Raw genomic sequence first — 20,984 nt, forward strand, 5'->3', positions numbered from 1 at the left:
GGTACGGCGGGCGCTGATTGGTCCCGCGCGCTGAGGTACGGCGACCGCTGATTGGCCCCGCGGGCTGAGGTACGGTGGGCGCTGATTGGTCCCGGGCGCTGAGGTACGGCGGGCGCTGATTGGAGGGAGGGAGGGGGATGGCTTTAACCGGGAGAGCGGCGGGCGGTGATTGGCCGCTGCGGGAGATGATTGACAGCTGGTGGAAGGGCGGAGCAGGCCGGTTTAACGGAGGGCACCGGGCGCTTTTTGGTCCCGGTTTGGGCCCCCCCGGGAGCCGATTGGAGCCCATTGCTCCCGGTCCCGGCCCCGGTTCGGCCCCCAGCACCCGCACGTGGCGGCAACGGGCGCTGATTGGCTGAGCCGCGGTGGGGAGGCGGGAATGGAGTGCACGGCGCGCTCTGATTGGCTGAGCCACGGTGGGGAGGCGGGAACGGAGGGCACGGCGCGCTCTGATTGGCCGCGGCGCCGGCTCTGACGAAGGCCTCGTTTCCAGGGGCGGGGCTTAAGCCGCAGAGGGGCGGGGCCAGCGCCGGAGGGGGCGGGGCCAGCACCATGCCGAAGCGCGGGAAGAAGAAGGAGGAAGAGAGCGGGAGCGGAGACGAGGCCGGTGAGTGACCAGTACGGACCAGTACGGACCAGTACGGACCAGTACAACACTCCAGACCCCAGTACAACCCAGTGCAGATAACTCAGTATCGGCCTATTTAATCCACTTTAACCCATTATAACCCAGCACCAGCCCTGTATCGCCCACTCCGTGCTGAGCAGCCCCTCGCAGTTCATCCCAGAACCTGCTCCCAGTGCTCCCAGTAACCCCAGAAGCCCCTCCCAGTGCTCCCAGTTCACCCCAGTTCCCTTTCCCCGCAGGCCCCGGCCCCGCCAAGGCGGCCAAGGCGGCGCCGGCCCCGCTCTACGAGGACCCGCCCACTCGCGAGGCCACGCCCGAGGGGCGGCGCTGGACGCTCAAGGTGTCATCGTGGAACGTGGACGGGCTGCGGGCCTGGGTGCGCAAGGGCGGGGCCCAGGTGAGTCGGGGCCAGGCTGGGCGGGGCCCAGGTGGGTCGGGGCGGGGCCCAGGTGAGTCGGGGCGGGGCCCAGGTGAGTCAGGGCAGATCTTATGGGGTGGGAGGGGCCAACCACAGCCCCTGGGGGCGCCCGCAGGCGAGCTGGGGTTGGCTGCCGTTAATTCTTTCACGTTTAGGGGAATCCCCATAAATTTTGGGCCCAGCTCCTCCACATCGGGCACCCCCCTGGTGTAATTTTGGGATTCCCCGGACGCTCCTGGACACTCCCTGTGCACCTGGGGGCCCAGACAGGTTTAGGGGTCCCCGTGGGGCCCCCAGGTGGGTTTGGGGGTCCCCGTGGGGTCCCAGGCTGACCCGGGGGCCCCGCAGTGGGTGCAGGAGGAGGCCCCGGATGTGCTGTGCCTGCAGGAGACCAAGTGCGCCGTGTCGGCCGTGCCGGCCGAGGTGCGGGCGCTGCCGGGGCTGCCGCACCAGTTCTGGTCCAGCGCCAAGGACCGGCCGGGCTACAGCGGGGTGGGGCTGCTGGCCAAGACCGAGCCCCTCAACGTCACCTACGGCATCGGTGAGAGCCACAGACTGCCCCGAAACCGGCCTGAAATCGCCCTGAACCTGCCCCGAAACTGCCACAAAACTGCCCCGAATCCAGCCTGAAACGGCCCCCAAAAGCACCCCGAAACTGCCCCAAAACTGCCTCGAATCTGGCCTGAAATCACCCTGAAACTGCCCCGAGTCCATCAACCCCAAACTGCCCGGAAACTGCCCCAAAACCGGCCTGAGATCACCCTGAAACTGCCCCGAAACCGGCCCAAAACTGCCCCAAAACCGGCCTGAGATCACCCTGAAACTGCCCCGAAACTCATTTCCAGTTCCCTCCCAGTCCCCTCCCAGTGCCCCCAGTTCCCTCCCAGTCCCCTCCCAGTGCCCCCAGCCCCCTCCCAGTGCCCCCAGTCACCCCCGTGTCCCCCCAGGTGACCCCGAGCACGACGTGGACGGCCGCGTGGTGACGGCCGAGTTCCCCTCGCTCTTCGTGGTCTGCGCCTACGTCCCCAACGCCGGGCGGGGCCTGGTGCGCCTGGAGCCCCGTCTGCGCTTCGACGCCGCCTTCCTGTCCTTCCTGCGCCGCCTGGACGGGCAGAAACCCGTCCTGCTCTGCGGGGACCTCAACGTGGCCCACGCCGAGATCGACCTGTGCCACCCGCGGGCCAACCGCGCCAGCGCCGGCTTCACGCCGCAGGAGCGCCAGGGCTTCACCCGCCTGCTGGAGGCGGGCTTCGTGGATTCCTTCCGCCACCTCTACCCCGAGGCTCGCGGCGCCTTCACCTTCTGGACTTACCTGGGCGGGGCCCGGGCCAGGAACGTGGGCTGGAGGTTGGATTACGCCGTGGTGTCCCAGAGGTTGGTGGGCGCCCTGTGCGACTGCAAGATCCGCAGCAAGGTGGTGGGGAGTGACCATTGCCCCATCACCGCCCTGCTGGCCGTGTGAGGGCGACGGGGAGGGCCGGAACCGCCTCGAAAGCGGCCCAGAATTGGCTCAGAAAGGGTTAAAAGTTGAACTGAGGCGGCGCCGCTATGGCCGAAGGGGCGCCGCTCGCTTTTAATTGGATGTTTCTTGGCCGAAATTGGCCCAAAATAGGCTTAGAATGGGATAAAATTGGGTTGGGACAAAACTGTTCTGAAATCGGCCCAGAATTGGCTTAAATTGGCTCGAAAACGGCCCAAAGTTGAATTTAGATGGCCGAAGTGGCATCACCCCATTTTAATTGGATGTGCGTTAGCCCAGTTTAGCTCAAATCAGGCTTGGAAAAGGTCAAAATTGGGATTAATGGGGTTGGGACAAAACCGTCCTGCAATCAGCTGGAAATTGGCTTAAATTCACTCAAAAATCAATCAGAGTTGGGCGTTGATGACATCACCAAGCCCCAGATGGCGTCACCCGCCTTCGATTCGACGCGTGTTGACCCAAAACTGACCCAAAATGGGGTTCTGATGACGTCATCAAGGGCGAGGTTACGTCACCCGCCGTGGCTCGGCCAGAGCTTAACCCAAAATTGCCTCGAAATGACCCAAAATTGACCTGAAACCACCCGAATTACGTTCTGATGACATCATCAAGGCCAAGATGGCGTCTCGCTCTCGGTTCTGCCCCAATTCCCCCCAAAAACGGCCCAAATTTGGGTCTCTCAGGTGCTGCTGTCGACGCTCAGACACAAAAACTCCCCAAAACTGCCCCGAATCGGCTCCCGCCCCTCCCCTGCCCCATAGGCCCCGCCCCCTCAGTCCCCGCCCCCTCAGGGACCGCCCCCCTCCTCCGTTTTATTTTAATAAAGGTGAATTTTGGGGTGAAACGTCGAGTTTGGGTTTATTTACATACAGGCCCCGCCTCTGGTGGGCGTGGCCATTCAATAAATAGGACTGTACAGGGGCGGGGCTTATGTACAAGGGGGCAGGGCCCGAGGCATGCGGGAGGGGGGCGGGGCCATGCTGGGGGGAGAGGGGCAGGGCCGGAAGAGGCTGAATTATCCAATAGCGAACAGGGCGCGGTTGCATGACGTCACCACGACTGAGGCGTGTCCAGCCGCGCGGCCACGCCCATGAGCGTGTTCCGTGACGAAGGGGGCGTGTCCCACCGGGGTGGGGCAGGTCCGTGTGGGTGGGGCGTGTCGAGGAGGGCGTGTCCGGGGCGGCTGGGCGTGGTCAGGCGCGCGGAGGGAGGGGCTGGCTGACCCGCACGCAGCCCCAATAGGCCGCGCGCAGCAGACACGCCCCCGCCCCCGCCCCCAGCACCGCCCACGCCGCCGGCACCCACCGCGCCCGGCGCCACAGCCACCACGTCCCGGCCTGGGCGGGACACGGGGGCGTGGTCACTGCTGATGGCCACGCCCCCGGCCGTGCCCTGCTCTGCCCTGACTCCCGCCAGCGTGCTCCTTCAAGCCCCACCCACCTGTGCCACGCCCCTCACACCACACGGCTTTAGGACCTGCCTCTCAGCCACGCCCTTCAGAGCCTAGCCCAGACACACCTGGGCTCCACCCCTTTAAGCTGAAGCCCCGCCCCTTCTCCCACTTCGCTCCATCCCCCAGCCACTCCACTTCAAGCCCCACCCATTCAAGCCACACCCCTTGTAGCCCTGCCCCCTGCCTGCCACCAAAGTCCACTCCACGGACGTCTGAGCCCCTCCCCCTCTAGACCACGCCCCTTTTAGGCCCCGCCCTCACCGCCAATCCGGCTGCAGCCCCGCCCATCAGCAGCGCCCCCAGCAGGCAGCAGAGGCAGCGTCGCCGTGGGAACCGCTGGCCAATTGCAGACCTAGACGTGGCCGGAGGGGCGTGGTCACCTTCAGAGTGGCCACACCCACACGCGGGGAGGGGCGTGGTACCAATAACCACGCCCCCAAAGGGCGGGGGCCTCACTTACACCTTGCGGCAGTGGGGGCAGCGGGCAAGGGAGCGGTCGGGGAGCTCCGCCCACTGCGGAAAAATGGGGCGTGGTCACAAAGCGGCGTGATCAGAGGGGCGTGATCGTTGTGGGCGGGGCCAGAAGGGGGCGTCGCTTACCAGGAAGGGGCCCCCGCAGTGGGCACAGGCCACGCGAACTCCGCCCGGGGGCGGGTCCGGGCTGGGCGCCCCCGTCTGCACCGGGCCCAGGTTGATGATCCTCTTACTGGGGGGAACTGGGTTATACTGGGAGGGGCTGGGGCCCCCAGTGCTCCCAGTTTGGCCCAGGGACACCCCACAAAATTCCCTCCAGTGCTCCCAGTTTGGCCCAGTGACTGCTCCCAGCGCTCCCAGTATGGCCCAGTGACTGCTCCCAGCGCTCCCAGTATGGCCCAGCAACCCCATCGGTGCTCCCAGTATGGCCCAGTGAATGCTCCCAGTATGGCCTAGTGACTGCTCCCAGTGCTCCCAGTATGGCCCACTACTCCCAGTGTCGCCCAGCAACCCCATCGGTGCTCCCAGTATGGCCCAGTGAGTGCTCCCAGCGCTCCCAGTATGGCCCAGTACTCCCAGTCTGGCCCAGCAACCCCATCGGTGCTCCCAGTATGGCCCAGTGAGTGCTCCCAGTACGGCCTAGTGACTGCTCCCAGTGCTCCCAGTACGGCCCAGTGCTCCCAGTATAGCCCGATGCTCCCAGTATGGCCCAGCAACCCCATCGGTGCTCCCAGTAAGGCCCAGTGAGTGCTGCCAGTGCTCCCAGTATGGCCCAGTGCTCCCAGTATGGCCCAGTGAGTGCTCCCACCACTCCCAGTATGGCCCAGTGCTCCCAGTATGGCCCAGTGAGTGCTGCCAGAGCTCCCAGTATGGCCCAGTGCTCCCAGTATGGCCCAGTGAGCGCTCCCAGCGACCCCAGTATGGCCCATTGCCCTCCCCCAGTCCCCCCCAGTCCCCCAAAACACCACCCAAGTTCCCTCCCAGTCCCCCCAGTCCCCTCCCAGTCTGACCAGTACGGCCGCGGGCAGGCGATGCGCTGGGCCGAGGCCCGGCACACCAGCAGGCAGTTGCAGGGACACCTCACGTATTTCTTCCCGCCAGGGGCCGTGCGGATTGGCTGCCGCCGCAAAGGGGGCGGTGCCTCAGGGGACACGCCCTCCAACTCTGCCTACCCCATCTGGATGCCCCCCAGGCCACGCCCATTCTCCCTGCAGTCCAACCCCACCCAGCTGAAACCACGCCCCCTTCACACCCCACCCCTTTCCTCAGACCCCACTCCACTCCTCAGGCCACGCCCTTGTTAAGACCCTCCCCCTCAAGCCCAGCCCACTCGGACCCCACCCAATTCCCACCACGCCCACTCCTCAGGCCCCGCCCCTTACCGTGGCCTCGCCGCAGCCCCCGCACTTCACCACGTGCTGGTGCGTCTTGCCCTCGACGCTGATTGGCCGCTGGCACACGCGGCACGTGACCGCTGGAGGCCCCGCCCCCACCGCCTCGGGGCTGCCCAACGGCGAGTAAGGGGGCGGGCCCTCGCCGGGACCCGCCCCCCCCGCCGCCTGCCAATGGGAAACGGCGGGTCAGCGCCTAAAGCCGCGCCCAGATAAACCACGCCCCTCCTCCCTCAGCGTGCTAAGCCACGCCCCTCCGGCTTTCCCGCCTCGCCAGGCCCCGCCCCCGGGTAAAACCGCGCCGGTCCCCGGTGACCCCGCCCTCTCTCACCGGAGGCCGCGGCCCCGCCCGGCCCCGGCCCCGGCCCCGCCTCGGGCGGCAGCAGCGGCGATCGCTCCCCGTCCGCCATGACAGCGCCCGCGACACGCCCCTCCCCGCCCGATTGGTCCGCCGAGGTCACGTGAGGGCGGCTCCCTCCGACCTCCCCCTCCCGCGCGCCGCCATTGGCCCCGCCGGGTCACGTGATCCCCCGGCGGCGTTGCCGGGCCACGCCCTCAGCGCTTCGCGCGTTCCCATTGGCCCGCTAGGCCCACGTGACCCTCACCCCGCGGCGTTGCCTGGCAGCGCCCGCGCCGCTCCTCGGGTTCATCCTCGCGCTCTCATTGGCCCTCCTGGCCCACGTGACGCCCCCGCCTCACCCGGCGTTACCAGGCAACGCTCGCGCCGCTCTTCCGGGTACCTCCCCGCGCTCGCATTGGCCTCCACTGCTCTCACGTGATTTCCTCCCTACGCCCCCGCGTTTCCCGGCAACGATTCGCCCGGCCCCGCCCTCCTCGCGCTTCCATTGGCTGCTTTCCCCGCACGCCGAGCGCTGATTGGCCGCCGCTGCTGCCGTTCCGGCCGCTGCCCCCCGCGGCGGTTTCCACGGCGACGAGGGGGCGCGGTCGGGCCGGCGTCGCCGCTGATTGGGCGAGGCGAGGGGGCGCGATCGTGCGCAGTGACGTCAGCGGCGCGGCCCATTATAAGCGGCAGGGGGCGTGGCCGGCGGCGGAGACGCGGCGAGGATGGACGTCAGGTGAGGGGGGTCCCTAAAAACCTTACTTGGGGGGATTTGGGGATGGAAGGGGATTGGCGGGGGACTCCATCCAATGGGATGGCGGCCTGAGGGTCTCCTACCTCCGCCTCGGCCAATCGGCGCCGGGGGGCGTGGCCTGGGGGCTTAAAGACCCCCCCCCATCCTCCCCAAATCCTATTGATGGGGAGGGGAAGGAGCGGGGATGGGGAGGGATTCGGGGGGGATTTGGGGGAGACTTTGGGGGGGATTCGGGGGCGGGGCATCGCCCCGTCCGTCCCAAGTCCGCCTGGCCCCGAGCCCGGGCCGCGGCTGCCCCGGGCCGAGAGTCAAGGTCGGGGATGGGGGAGGGAAAAGCGGAGTTTTGGGGTCACTCCGGGGGTCCTGGGGGTCACTCTGGGGCGTCCTGGAGGTCATCCCGGGGTCCTGGGGGTCATCTTGGGGGGTCCTGGAGGTCATCCCGGGGTCCTGGGGGTCATCTTGGGGGGTCCTGGAGGTCATCCCGGGGTCCTGGGGGTCATCTTGGGGGGTCCTGGAGGTCATCCCGGGGTCCTGGGGGTCATCCCGGGGTCCTGGGGGTCATCTTGGGGGGTCCTGGGGGTCATCTTGGGGGGTCCTGGAGGTCATCCCGTGGTCCTGGGGGTCACTCCGGGGGTCCCTTCACGTGTCCCCTGTGTCCCAGCCCCACCTGCGCCCCTGGGACCCCACTGGGACCCCACTGGCGCCAAACTGGTCTGTACTGGTCCATCCTGATCCGTGCTGGTCCATACTGGTGCCATACCAGTTCCACACTGGTCCATACTGGCGCCCCCAGTGCGCGGAGGCGGCGGCCTGGCTGCGGGCGTGGCTCTGGTTATACCGGTCCATACTGGTGCCATGCTGGTTTATACTGGTCTCCCCAGTCACCAGGCAGAGGTGACGGCCGGGCGGTGGTCTATACTGGTGTGTACTGGTGCCGTACTGGTCCATACCGGAGCCACACCAATCTGTCCTGGCCCATAGTGTGCTATACTGGTGCCATACTGGTTTACACTGGTCCATACTGGTCTCCCCAGTCACGAGGCCTAGGCGGCGGCCTGGCCGCGGTCTATACTGGCGCCGTACTGGTGCCATACCAGTGCTATACTGGTGTGTACCGGTGCCGTAGCGGCCCGTGGTGTTCCATACCGGTGCCGTACCGGTCCATACTGGTCCATACTGGTCTCCCCAGTTACGAGGCCTGTGCGGAGGCGGCGGCCTGGCTGCGGGCGCGGCTCCGGGAGCCGCCGCGGGTGGCGTTGGTGTGCGGGTCGGGGCTGGGGGCGCTGGCCCAGGAGCTGCGGGAGCCGCAGAGCTTCGACTACGCCGAGATCCCGCACTTCCCCCGCAGCACCGGTACCGGCGGGACTGGGTTATACTGGGAGCGACCGGGAGGGGATTGGGGGGGACTGGGAGTAACTGGGGGGGGGGATTTGGGGGGAGTGGGAGGGGGTTTGGGGGGACTGGGGGGAACTGGGAGCGACTGGGATGGACTGGGAAGGAATTGGGAGGGACTGGGAATGGGCACTGGGAGCACTGGGAGCACTGGGAGCACTGGGAGGCAGCGTTTCGGGTGGTTCGGTGAGAATTGGGGCGGGTTGGGGGAGTTTTGGGGTGGTTTGAGATGGATTTGGGGGATTTGGGGGCGTTCGGGGAGGGGCAGGGGTGACCTGGGGCACAGGGGGGCGTGGTGACCCCTGGCCCCGCCCCCAGTGCAGGGCCACGCCGGGCGATTGGTCGTCGGCCGCCTGGGCTCCGCCCCCTGCGCCGTCCTGCAGGGCCGCTTCCACCTCTACGAGGGCTACAGCCCCGCCCAGGTGAGGCCACGCCCACACCTGGGGCACACCCCCCTTCCCTCCCCCCCAACGGGCCTGTCCCCTCAGCCCCACCCCTGTCCCTTTAACCACGCCCACACTTGGCCACACCCATGACCCCATAACCCCTCTGCTGACCCCTCCCTGACCACACCCACGGGTGGTGGTCACTGGCCAGACTCCACGCCCCGGGACTGACCAATGCCCTGCAGACACATTGCTGTGCCTGACCCCGCCCCTGACCACACCCTGACCACACCCTGACCCTGCCCTGGCCACGCCCACTGGTGGTGATCACTGGCCGGAGTCTAAACCCTGGGACTGACCAATGTCCTACGGCCACTCTGGGCCACTCCCTGTCCCTGACCACACCCCCTGACCACACCCCGGCCCCACACCCTGACCACGCCCTGACCACGCCCACAGGTGGTTGTCCCTGTGCGGACACTGGCCCTGGCCGGAGTCCACACCCTGGTGCTGACCAACGCCGCGGGGTCACTGCGGCCGCACCTGGGGCCCGGACACCTGCTGGTCATCCGCGACCACATCGACCTGGCCGGGCTGGCCGGACGCTCGCCATTGGTGGGACCCAATGATGACAGGTGGGCGGGGCCTGAGAGGGCGGGGCCTGGGGGAAAGGGTTTGGTGCTAAAGGATTTGGGGGGAAAAATGGGGAGTTGGGGGGGTAAAAGGGAGGTTTGGAGGGCAAAACGGGCATTTTGGGGGCAAAAGGGACAATTTTGGGGTAAAATGGGCATTTTGGGTGCAAACGGGGACAAGTTTGGGGTAACAATGCCCATTTAGGGGCAGAAGGGGCGGGTTTGGGGGTAAAAATGTGGCAGACGGGGTGGATTTGGGGGTAACAATGACCGCTTTAGGGTCAGACGGGGCGAGTTTTGGGGCGGGTTTTGTGCCGCTGCCGACCCCGCGTGCCCCCGGCAGGTTCGGGCCGCGGTTCCCGGCCATGACCGCCGCCTACGACCCGGGGCTGCGGCGCCTGGCGCTGGCGCTGGCCCCGAAGGAGCTCCGGGCCAGCGCCGGGGTCTACGTGGGCGTGGGGGGACCCAGCTACGAGACCCCCGCCGAGTGCCGGCTGCTGCGGCGCCTCGGGGCCGACGCCGTCGGTGAGGACGGGGACCGGGGGGGACGGGGAGAGGGGTCGCGGAAGAAGAGTCCTGAATCACCCCAAAAGAGTCCCGAAACAGCCCCGAAAAAGGCCCAGCCCCGCCCCAAAAGAGTCCCAGGGCAGCCCCAGATAACTCCAGGTAGCAGAAGCCGCCCCGGGTTTGGGGTCAGCCCAGGCCGGGTGTGTGTCCCAGGTGAGCCCAGGTGTGTGTCCCAGGTGAGCCCAGGTGTGTACCAGATGGATCCAGCTGTATCCAGCTATGCCCAGCTGTCCCCAGGTGTATGCCAGGTGTGTCCCCAGGTGTGCCCAGGTGTCCCCAGGTGTGCCTCAGGTGTATCCAGGTATATCCAGGTGTGCCCAGGTGTGTCTCAGGTGTCCCCAGGTGGGTCTCAGGTGTATCCAGGTATATCCAGGTGTGCCCAGGTGTGCCCCAGGTGTATCCCGGTGTGCCCAGGTGTGTCTCAGGTGTCCCCAGGTGTGTCTCAGGTGTCCCCAGGTGTGTCTCAGGTGTATCCAGGTGTATCCAGGTGTGCCCAGGTATGTCTCAGGTGTCCCCAGGTGGGTCTCAGGTGTATCCAGGTATATCCAGGTGTGCCCAGGTGTGTCTCAGGTGTATCCAGGTATATCCAGGTGTGCCCAGGTGTGTCTCAGGTGTCCCCAGGTGTGTCTCAGGTGTGCCCAGGTGTGTCTCAGGTGTCCCCAGGTGGGTCTCAGGTGTATCCAGGTGTGCCCAGGTGTGCCTCAGGTGTATCCAGGTATATCCAGATGTGCCCAGGTGTGTCTCAGGTGTCCCCAGGTGGGTCTCAGGTGTATCCAGGTATATCCAGGTGTGCCCCAGGTGTCCCCAGGTGTATCCCGGTGTGCCCAGGTCTGTCTCAGGTGTGCCCAGGTGTGTCTCAGGTGTCCCCAGGTGGGTCTCAGGTGTATCCAGGTATATCCAGGTGTGCCCCAGGTGTCCCCAGGTGTATCCCGGTGTGCCCAGGTCTGTCTCAGGTGTGCCCAGGTGTGTCTCAGGTGTCCCCAGGTGTGCCTCAGGTGTATCCAGGTATATCCAGATGTGCCCAGGTGTGTCTCAGGTGTCCCCGGGTGCGCCCCAGGTGTCTCCAGGTGTGTCCCGGGCTCACCCCCGCCCTCCCTGTCCCCCCCCAGGTATGAGCACGGTGTCGGAGGCGGCGGCCGCGCGTCACCTGGGGCTGCGCGTGCTGGGGCTGTCCCTCATCACCAACTCCGCCCCCGGCGATGACGAGTGCGAGGACGAGGGCGGCGATGACGTCACGGCGGGCGGGGCGGGGCCGGCCACGCCCACGGGGCACGCGGAGGTTTTGGCGGCCGCGCAGGAGGGGGCGCGGCACCTGCGCGCGCTGCTGGTGGCGCTGGCGCCGAAACTGGACGAGCCCGGGCGGAGCCGGACACGCCCCGACGCGCCGTGACGTCGTCGGAGTGCTGACGTCATCGCCGGCGTGACGTCACAGCCATCGCGGCCAAGTCCGCTTTGCCCCCAAGGTTTAGGGGCGGTGCCTTGATCCCGGGGGAATCCCCGGGAAATCCCCTGGGAATCCCGTGTCGTCCCAGCTTTGGTCCCGTCGTGGATTTTGCCCGAATTCCAATTTATCCCCGTGTCTGTCCCCCCACAAACCCCGTCCTGGGTTTTGCCTTAACTCCACCGAGATTGGGTCTGATTCTGTAAATTCCATGGAAATCTCCGTGATTCCGTGTGATTCCATGGAAATCTCTGTGATTCCGTGTGATTCCATGGAAATCTCCGTGATTCCGTGTAAATCCGTGTGATTCCCTGGAAATCTCCGTGATTCTGTGTAAATCCGTGTGATTCCATGGAAGTCTCTGTGATTCCGTGTAAATCCGTGTGATTCCCTGGAAATCTCCGTGATTCTGTGTAAATCCGTGTGATTCCATGGAAATCTCCGTGATTCCGTGTGATTCCATGGAAATCTCCGTGATTCCGTGTAATTCCATGGAAATCTCCGTGATTCCGTGTGATTCCCTGGAAATCTCCGTGATTCCGTGTAAATCCGTGTGATTCCCTGGAAATCTCCGTGATTCCGTGTCAATCCGTGTAATTCCATGGAAATCTCCGTGATTCCGTGTAAATCCGTGTGATTCCCTGGAAATCTCCGTGATTCCGTGTCAATCCGTGTAATTCCATGGAAATCTCCGTGATTCCGTGTAAATCCGTGTGATTCCCTGGAAATCTCCGTGATTCCGTGTGATTCCATGGAAATCTCCGTGATTCCGTGTAAATCCGTGTGATTCCCTGGAAATCTCCGTGATTCTGTGTCAATCCGTGTGATTCCACGGAAATTCCGTGTCATTAATTCCGTGTCATTGATCCCATATCATTAATTCCGTGTCATTAATTCCATCATTAGTGACCTGTCATTAACTGTGTCGTTAATCCCGTGTTGTCCCGGTCTTTGTCCCCTCTGGATTTTGCCTTAATTCCTTGCGATTAATTAATTCCCATGCAATTAATTCCACGTCCGTCCCACGTGTGTCTGCCCAGGGCATTAATTAGCGCCCGTTAACGAGCGGCGAACTCTCAGGGCGAGGGACACGGTTAATTAACCCCATTGATTAATTACTTCAGGCTAATTAGTACCCCTGAGTAAACATTCCAGGTTCATTAACCACACTCTGTTAATTATTCCAGGCCATAAAGTGCCGTTGACGGATCATTCCAGGTTAATTAGCCCCGGATTCCTTAATTATTCCATGCTAATTAGCCCAGCTGGTTAACTATTGCAGGTTCATTAGTGCAGCTACTTGCAGTTAATTAACTGCTGCAATTAATTATTTAAGGCTAGATAGCTCTTCATTTAATTATTCAGGGTAATTACGCTCTAATGATTAATTAGCCCAGATTGATAACTTATTTAAAGCTTATCAAACCCCCAGCTAATTATCGATGGTTCATTATTCCTCCGATTAATTAATTTAGGGCTAATGATTGCCATTAATTAATTAAGCAACGCTAATGGCACCAGCAAATAATTGCCAGGCACTGATTAATTATCCTGACCAATTAATCTGCTCAAGGCTGCTACTTTCAGGGGCTTGATTAACCCCAGGGGCTTAATTAATCAATGACTGGAGGCTAATTAACCAACTCCCGACTTGACTACTCAGTTCTGCTGTGCGCTGTTAATTAATGAATTAACTCATTAACGAACCATTCCAGCTCGTTTACATTCCAAGCAGCCCCTCCCCTCCTCCGGGCCGGTTGATTAATTAATTAATTAATGGGTGGAGCCAGTAACGAAGGGAGGGGGCGTGGCCTTAACCGAAGGGTAATGAGCGCGAGGAAAGTTGGATTGGAAGTTCATTAAAGCGAAACAAAGTTGGATTCAAACTTCATTGAAGCGAAATAAAGTCGATTAAAAGTTGGATCAAAGTTCATCAAGAGTGGAGAAAAGTTAATTAAAAGTCGGCCGAAAGTTAATTAAGGGCGGAACGAAGTTGGGGGGGGGGGGGTGGGGTAATTAAAAGAATTAAGGAGCGGCGCGGGGGGAGGGGCGGCAGCCGGGGGCTATTTTGGGGCCGCGCCCCTCCCCCACCCCGTGGGAACAGGGCGGGGGCGGGGGGAGGGGCCCGGGGTGGGGTGGGGGAGGGGCCCGGGGTGGGGTGGGGTGGGGGAGGGGCCCGGGGTGGGGGAGGGGCCGCGCTCAGAGGGCGCCTCAAGGTGGCCGCAGGTTCCGACCCCGGGGAGGTGGGGGAGGGGCGGGGGGAGTGGGGGGAGGGGTGGAGGAGGGGTCGCGACCTCTGACCTCGCCCCTCCCCCCCTCCCCCCCGCAGTTCAGGGTCATGGAGCTGCACGAGGCCGCCCCTCCCCCCCCGGAGGTCAAGGTGAGAACGAGGGTGGGGGGGGAGGGGCTGGGAAAGGGGGTCCCCCGGCCGCCCCTCCCCCCACCGCCCCCTCCCCTCCCCCACCCCAAAATTCCCGGGGATTCCGGGTTTGGGGGGGGGGGAGGGGTATAAAAGGGTTTTGGGGGGGGAGGGGGGGAACCCCCGTGGGGGAATCGGGGAAATTCGGGAATTTGGGGGCGGGGAAATGGGGGAAAAGGGGCGGGACTCAAAAATTTGGGGGGAAATCCGGGAATTTGGGGGGGGGAGGGGGGGGGGAAAGGGGGAGCCGGAAGTAAAAATGGGGGATTTGGGGTGAAATTCGGCGTCTTAGGGCAGAATTTTGGGGGCAAAGGGGGAATTTGGGTCAGGGCCGGGAATTACAGGGTTAATTTTGGGGATTTGGGACCAAGCCGGGGATTTCTAGGTCAGGCTGGGTTTAAAAAAACAAAAAAAAAAAATCAATTTCGGGACCAAACGAGAAATTTTGGAGGGGGGAGGAAACTGGGGCTAAACCGGGAAAATTTGGAATTTGGGTCAGAGCTGGGAGCGAAGGGGTTAAGGGCGGGGATTCGGGGCGTTTTGGGGCAAAATCCGCGGATTTGGGGGCGCAGATTCACCCTGGGAGGGCAAAGGAGACGTTTCTGGGGTTTGGGAGGTGGAAACGGGGGCAGTTGGGGTGAAGAAAGGGAACTTCGGGGGCAAAACAGAGGATTCGGAGGGGCTGGGAAGAGATCGGGGCCAAAACTGAGGAATTGCGGCCCGGGAATGAAGATCTGGAGGGGAAAAAAAAGCACAAAGAGGAATTTGGGCCGGGAAGCGGGAATTCAGGAGGGGCTGGGGAGGGGGAAGCGGTGGATTTGGGGGTGAAAACGAGGAATTCGGGGTCAAACCCGAGGATCCGGGGGCAAATGAGGAATTTCGGATTGCTTCCAGGGCTGGAACCCCTTTTTTGGGGCCAAACCCCGCGGCTTTGGGGCCGGCCCTTTCGGGGCCGTTTTTGGGGCTACAATCCCCGGATCTTTTTGGGCGGGGAGCCCAGATTTGGGGATTTTTGTGGGTTTTTTCTCCCCCCAGCACGTTCTGGAGACGCCGTTCGGGGTGATGCACGCCTGGATCTCGGGGTCCCCCCGGCCCGGCCGCCCCGCCCTGGTCACCTTCCCGGACGTGGGGCACACCCGTGAGTCCCCGGCCCTTCCCCACGCCCCGCCCCCGCCCCGCTGACCCCGCCCCCGCCCCGCTGACCACGCCCCCACAGACCTGACGTGTTTCTCGGAGCTTTTCGGGCACGAGGAGATGCGGGAGATCGCGCGGAGCTTCCACCTGGCGCACCTGGAGCCGCCCGGCATGGAGGAGGGGGCGCCGCCCTACCCGCCCGGGTAACGCCCCCTGCCACGCCCCCACCCCACCCCACGGGGTAACGCCCCCCTCCCCACAATTCCCCCCTCTTAATCCCATGAGCCCCCCTGACCCCTGAGTGACCCCCAAGTGACCCCAATGACCTCTGACTGACCCCTGAGTGACGCCACTGGCCCCTGAGCGACCCCAATGACCTCTGACTGACCCCTGAGTGACCCCACTGACCCCAGAGTGACCCCAATGACCCCTGAGCCACCCCAATGACCTCTGACTGACCCCTGAGTGATCCCACTGACCCCTGAGTGACCCCAATGACCTCTGACTGACCCCTGAGTGACCCCACTGACCCCTGAGCGACCCCAATGACCTCTGACTGACCCCTGAGTGACCCCACTGACCCCAGAGTGACCCCACTGACCCCAGAGTGACCCCAATGACCTCTGACTGACCCCTGAGTGACCCCAGACCCCTGAGCCACCCCAATGACCTCTGACTGACCCCTGAGTGACCCCACTGACCCCTGAGCCACCCCAATAACCTCTGACTGACCCCTGAGTGACCCCACTGACCCCTGAGCCACCCCAATGACCTCTGACTGACCCCTGAGTGACCCCACTGACCCCAGAGTGACCCCACTGACCCCTGAGCGACCCCAATGACCTCTGACTGACCCCCGAGTGACCCCTTGACCCCGCAGGTACCAGTACCCCTCCCTGGAGCAGTTGGCCGAGGCGCTCCCGGGGGTCCTGCAGGCGCTGGGGTGAGTGGGGGAGGGGAGGGGAGGGAGGGGGAGGGGCGGGGTCAGGCCTCGCCCCCCCGTGACCTTTGACCTCTCTCCCCCCCGCAGCATCCGCAGCATCGTCGGGGTGGGGGTGGGGGCCGGAGCCTTCGTGCTGGCCAAGTTCGGGGTGAGTGGGGGGGAGACTGGGGACACGGGGAGGGGACTGGGACAGGATTGGGGGCACTGGGAGGGGACTGGGACAGGACTGGGGGCACTGGGAGGGGACTGGGACAGGATTGGGGGCACTGGGAGGGGACTGGGACAGGATTGGGGGCACTGGGAGGGGATTGGGGGAACTGGGAGGGGACTGGGACAGGACTGGGGGCACTGGGAGGGGACTGGGACAGGATTGGGGGCACTGGGAGGGGACTGGGACAGGATTGGGGGCACTGGGAGGGGATTGGGGGAACTGGGAGGGGACTGGGACAGGATTGGGGGCACTGGGAGGGGATTGGGGGAACTGGGAGGGGACTGGGACAGGATTGGGGGAACTGGGAGGGGACCGGGACAGGATTGGGGGCACTGGGAGGGGACTGGGACAGGATTGGGGGCACTGGGAGGGGACTGGGACAGGACTGGGGGCACTGGGAGGGGACTGGGACAGGATTGGGGGCACTGGGAGGGGACTGGGACAGGACTGGGGGCACTGGGAGGGGATTGGGGGAACTGGGAGGGGACTGGGACAGGATTGGGGACACTGGGAGGGGACTGGGACAGGACTGGGGGCACTGGGAGGGGACTGGGACAGGATTGGGGGCACTGGGAGGGGATTGGGGGAACTGGGAGGGGACAGGGACAGGATTGGGGGCACTGGGAGGGGATTGGGGGGCACTGGGAGGGGACTGGGACAGGACTGGGGGCACTGGGAAGGGATTGGGGGCACTGGGAGGGGACTGGGACAGGATTGGGGGCACTGGGAGGGGACTGGGACAGGATTTGGGGGCACTGGGAGGGGACTGGGACAGGATTGGGGGCACTGGGAGGGGATTGGGGGAACTGGGAGGGGACTGGGACAGGATTGGGGGGCACTGGGAGGGGACTGGGACAGGATTGGGGGGCACTGGGAGGGGACTGGGACAGGATTGGGGGCACTGGGAGGGGATTGGGGGCACTGGGAGGGGACTGGGACAGGATTGGGGGCACTGGGAGGGGACTGGGACAGGATTGGGGGCACTGGGAGGGGACTGGGGGTCACCGGGGGTCCCTTGGGGGTCCCCCAGCTGCTGCACCCCGAGGCCGTGGAGGGGCTGGTGCTGCTCAACCTCAACCCCCGCGCCAAGGGCTGGATGGACTGGGCCGCCAGCAAGGTGGGCGTGGCTTCCGGGGTGGGCGTGGCCAGAAAGGGTGTGGCAGGGTGGGAGGAAAAGGAGCGGGCTGGGGGGGGGCCCAAAATGGATTTGGGGGGTCTCTGGGGGGTCTCTGGGGGTCCCTGACTGGGTCTGGGGAGGGTCCTGAGGGGATTTCAGGGCTCTTGAGGGGGGGTGGAGGATTTTGGGGGAATCTCTGGGATATTTCGGGGGGGGGAAGGTGTTGGGGCTCTCCGGAGTTTTCGGGGGGATTTTGGGGTCTGCCGGAGGGGGGGGGTCTCACCAAGGCGCCCCCCCCCCAGCTGTCGGGGCTGACGACATCGACCAACGAGATGATCCTGAGTCACCTGTTCACCCAGGTGAGCTGGGGCGCACCTGGGGGGGCCCAGGGGAGACGGGGGGTCACTTCAGGGGGTCACAGCAGGGACTGGGGGGTCTGGGGGTCACCTCGGGGGTCTGGGAGTGTCTGGGGGAGGTTTGGAGGGATTTGGGGGGTCCTGGAGGTCACGGGGCAGTTACTGGGGGTGGACAGCACTGGGGGTCACCAGGAGGTCACTGGGGGTGGACAGCACTGGGGGTGGACATCACCGGGGGGTGGACATCACTGGGGGTGGACATCACTGGGGGTCACCAGGAGGCCACTGGGGGTGGACAGCACTGGGGGTCACCAGGAGGCCACTGGGGGTGGACAGCACTGGGGGTCACCAGGAGGCCACTGGGGGTGGACAGCACTGGGGGGTCACCAGGAGGCCACTGGGGGTGGACATCACTGGGGGTCACCAGGAGGTCACTGGGGGTGGACATCACTGGGGGTCACCGGGAGGTCACTGGGGGTGGACATCACTGGGGGGTCACCAGGAGGCCACTGGGGGTGGACATCACTGGGGGTCACCAGGAGGTCACTGGGGGTGGACATCACTGGGGGTCACCGGGAGGTCACTGGGGGTGGACATCACTGGGGGGTCACCGGGAGGTCACTGGGGGTGGACATCACTGGGGGTCACCAGGAGGTCACTGGGGGTGGACATCACTGGGGGTCACCAGGAGGCCACTGGGGGTGGACATCACTGGGGGTCACCAGGAGGTCACTGGGGGTGGACATCACTGGGGGGTCACTGGGGGTGGACATCACTGGGGGGTCAATGGGGGGGTCACTGGGGGGGTGGACATCACTGGGGGGTCAATGGGGGGTCACTGGGGGGGTGGACATCACTGGGGGGTCACTGGGGGGGTGGTCATCACTGGGGGGTCAATGGGGGGTCACTGGGGGGTGGACATCACTGGGGGGTCAATGGGGGGTCACTGGGGGGGTGGACATCACTGGGGGGTCAATGGGGGGTCACTGGGGGGGTGGACATCACGGGGCCATCCCCAGGACGAGCTGGTGGCCGCCCCTCCCCCTGTGCGGCGGCTCCGGGAGCACCTGGCGGCCACGCCCAACGCCGCCCTGCTCTGGGCCATGTACAGCAGGTGAGGGTGTGCTGGGGGCGTGGCCGGGAGGAGTGTGGCCAAAAAGGGGGAGGTGGGTGGGGTTTCCTCCCCACTGACCCATTGGGGGAGTGGATGTGGCCTTCTGTGGGTGTGGCTGGCTGAGGGGTGTGGTGTTACAGGCATGGGGTGTGGCCTGAGGGGATAAAAGGGGTGTGGCCAAAAAGGGAGGGGGGTAGGGGGTGGGTGTGTCCCGGGGAGGGGTGGGGTCACAATGGGGTGTGGCTATGGTGAGTGGGGCTATGGTGGGTGGGGCTAAAGTGTTGCCCCACCCCATGGTCCTCAGCCGTGGTGACCTGGGCCTGGAAAAGAGCGGCGCTGGGAGCCTGAAGTGAGTGACCACTGACCCCTGTGAGACCTCTGACCCTTGCGTGACCCCTGACCCCCGAGTGACCCCTAAACGACCCCTGATCCCTGAGTGATCACTGACCCCCGAGTGACCCCTGACCCCCACATGTCTCCTCCCTGACTCCTGAGTGACCCCTGACTGACCACTGCCCCCGAGTGACCCCTTGACCCTCTCCCAGCTGCCCGGTCCTGCTGGTGGTCGGTGACAACTCCCCCCACGAGGACGCCGTGGTGAGTGGGGGAGGGCTGGTCTGGGGGGGGGTGTGGTCACTCTGGGTGTGGCCGCCTGACCCCGCCCTGACCTCTCTGCGCCCCTCCCTCAAGGTGGAGTGCAACGCCAAACTGGACCCGACGCAAACGTCGTTCCTGAAGGTGACCTTTGACCTCTCGGTGGCCTCCAAGTGACCGTGGAGTGACCACTCGATGGTCGCTCACTGACCTCTCTTGCAGATGGCTGACGGTGGGGGGCAGCCGCAGATCGCCCAGGTGAGGGGTCAGGGCAGGGGTCACCCAGGTGAGGGGTCAGGGGTCAGGGCAGGGGTCACCCAGGGGTCAGCGCTGACCATGTCCATCCCCCAGCCCGGCCGGCTGACCGAGGCCATGAAGTATTTCCTGCAGGGCATGGGCTACAGTGAGTATCCCGTGGGTCATTAATATGCACGAACGGCTCATTAATATGCACGACAGGAGTAGCCCGTGGGGTAAAGGGCGTGGCTTGGGATTGCCCGCCTTCGGAACAAGGGGGTGTGGTTAAAACAAGGGGGTGTGGCTTAAAACAGGCACAGCTTTCGAGGAAAGGAGTGGGGTTCGCATCAATGGGGGGAAGCAGTGGAGTGGGCGTGGTTTGGAGGAAAGGGGTGTGGCTTACACAGGAGGGGCACGGTTTCACCGGGAAGGGAAATGGGTGGGAGAAAAGGGGTGTGGCTCACACAAACGGGGTGTGGCTCCGAAGGGAAGGGGGCGTGGTTTACACAAAAGAGGCGTGGTGCAGAGGGGATGGGGCGCGGCTTACACGGAAGGGGCGTGGCTCAGGGCCAGTGACACTGTCCCCGCAGTGGCCGCCTCCGCCATGACACGCCTGTCCCGCTCCCGCACCGGCTCCGTCACCGTCGGAGACGGGGAGCGCGGCCGCAGCCGGACCCTGAGCCGCGGCAGCATCGGGGCCGGGGCCGCCCCCGCCAGCCCCTGAGGCCCCCCCGAGAGTCACTGGGAACTGGCCCTGAGTCCCCCAAACCCCCCTGGGACCCCCAAAAATATTCCCTGGGGACCGACACTAAACCCTGCAGGAGCCCCTGCACGATCCCCAGGAACCCCAAGGACTCCCTGGCACCCCCACCACATCCTGGGACGCCCTGGGAGCCCCCCAGACCCCCATCCCAGAATCCTTCTGGGACCTCCAAACCCCAGAGAGACCCCCAGGATCCCCCCAGTCCCCCCTGAGAAACCCCAGTGACCCTCACGGGCTTCGCTGGTGGCAATAAAAGGTCAAAGCAGTGCCAGAACCGAGTGCTGCGTGTCCAGTACCTGCGCTGGGAGGGACCCTGGAATAACTGGGAGGGAAGGGGGAACACCGCAAGGCACAGAGGGAGGAAAACTCGGGGCTGGAGAAGCAGGCAAGGACTCCTGGGAGAGACGCTGCCACTGAAACGGAGACAAAACAAACCAAAGGCAGCCCAGGGCTGCAGGAAACACCGAGGACACAACGCAGGGGCTGCTGGGGCCACGCAGGACGACTCCACAGGCAGCCAGAGTCCGAGGTTAGGGCACCTGCAGGCAGGGAGAAATCCCAGGCCGCTGGTAGCTGCAGCACAGACGCGCCTGCCAGGGGAAGGAGGATTGTTACCTGCCTGCAGCCCCTCCATGGCAACGGTCCGACCACAGCAGCAGCATTTGCCGGTCCAGGCAGGCAGGACACGGCACCAGCCACGATCTCCCCACTGACCTTCCACAGGCTTCAGCCGAGGGTCT

At 64.6% G+C, this 20,984-nt stretch overlaps 4 protein-coding genes across 7 annotated transcripts; 3 read left to right on the plus strand and 1 right to left on the minus strand.

Moving 5' to 3' along the window:
- Positions 1–3,387, plus strand: APEX1 (apurinic/apyrimidinic endodeoxyribonuclease 1). 2 transcript variants are annotated; one of them, XM_066209154.1, is made up of 5 exons: positions 1–69; positions 494–607; positions 868–1,025; positions 1,395–1,587; positions 1,994–3,387. In XM_066209154.1, the coding sequence occupies exons 2-5, from the start codon at positions 553–555 to the stop codon at positions 2,506–2,508; spliced, it is 921 nt and encodes a 306-aa protein (XP_066065251.1). In that variant the 5' UTR covers positions 1–69; positions 494–552; the 3' UTR covers positions 2,509–3,387. The 2 variants fall into 2 exon arrangements, with proteins under 2 accessions (XP_066065251.1, XP_066065252.1); XM_066209155.1 differs by having other exon boundaries at positions 7–103.
- PIP4P1 (phosphatidylinositol-4,5-bisphosphate 4-phosphatase 1) lies at positions 3,368–6,269 on the minus strand. Its single transcript, XM_066209156.1, has 7 exons — positions 6,183–6,269; positions 5,836–6,012; positions 5,464–5,570; positions 4,580–4,685; positions 4,440–4,492; positions 4,241–4,331; positions 3,368–3,863 (listed from the first exon to the last, which is right to left on the minus strand). Exons 1-7 carry the CDS (start codon positions 6,252–6,254, stop codon positions 3,720–3,722), a joined length of 750 nt encoding a protein of 249 aa, XP_066065253.1. The 5' UTR covers positions 6,255–6,269; the 3' UTR covers positions 3,368–3,719.
- A 626-nt stretch (positions 6,270–6,895) lies between these two features.
- On the plus strand, positions 6,896–13,289 carry LOC136305843 (purine nucleoside phosphorylase-like). Its single transcript, XM_066209160.1, has 6 exons — positions 6,896–6,920; positions 8,128–8,291; positions 8,649–8,752; positions 9,176–9,351; positions 9,692–9,873; positions 11,025–13,289. Exons 1-6 carry the CDS (start codon positions 6,910–6,912, stop codon positions 11,303–11,305), a joined length of 918 nt encoding a protein of 305 aa, XP_066065257.1. The 5' UTR covers positions 6,896–6,909; the 3' UTR covers positions 11,306–13,289.
- A 239-nt stretch (positions 13,290–13,528) lies between these two features.
- On the plus strand, positions 13,529–20,518 carry LOC136305841 (protein NDRG2-like). 3 transcript variants are annotated; one of them, XM_066209158.1, is made up of 15 exons: positions 13,529–13,582; positions 13,686–13,736; positions 14,811–14,913; positions 14,992–15,112; positions 15,790–15,852; positions 15,940–16,000; positions 17,094–17,180; positions 17,483–17,539; positions 18,556–18,650; positions 18,955–18,999; positions 19,196–19,247; positions 19,341–19,388; positions 19,467–19,502; positions 19,596–19,647; positions 20,072–20,518. In XM_066209158.1, the coding sequence occupies exons 2-15, from the start codon at positions 13,695–13,697 to the stop codon at positions 20,203–20,205; spliced, it is 996 nt and encodes a 331-aa protein (XP_066065255.1). In that variant the 5' UTR covers positions 13,529–13,582; positions 13,686–13,694; the 3' UTR covers positions 20,206–20,518. The 3 variants fall into 3 exon arrangements, with proteins under 3 accessions (XP_066065255.1, XP_066065254.1, XP_066065256.1); XM_066209157.1 differs by having other exon boundaries at positions 13,529–13,572; XM_066209159.1 differs by having other exon boundaries at positions 13,530–13,599.
- The last annotated feature ends 466 nt before the right edge of the window (positions 20,519–20,984 follow it).

This window comes from Chamaea fasciata, unplaced genomic scaffold (genome assembly GCF_029207755.1).
Source record: "Chamaea fasciata isolate MVZ Bird 193981 ecotype frontalis unplaced genomic scaffold, bChaFas1.0.hap1 SCAF_699, whole genome shotgun sequence".
Lineage (NCBI taxonomy): Eukaryota > Metazoa > Chordata > Aves > Passeriformes > Sylviidae > Chamaea > Chamaea fasciata.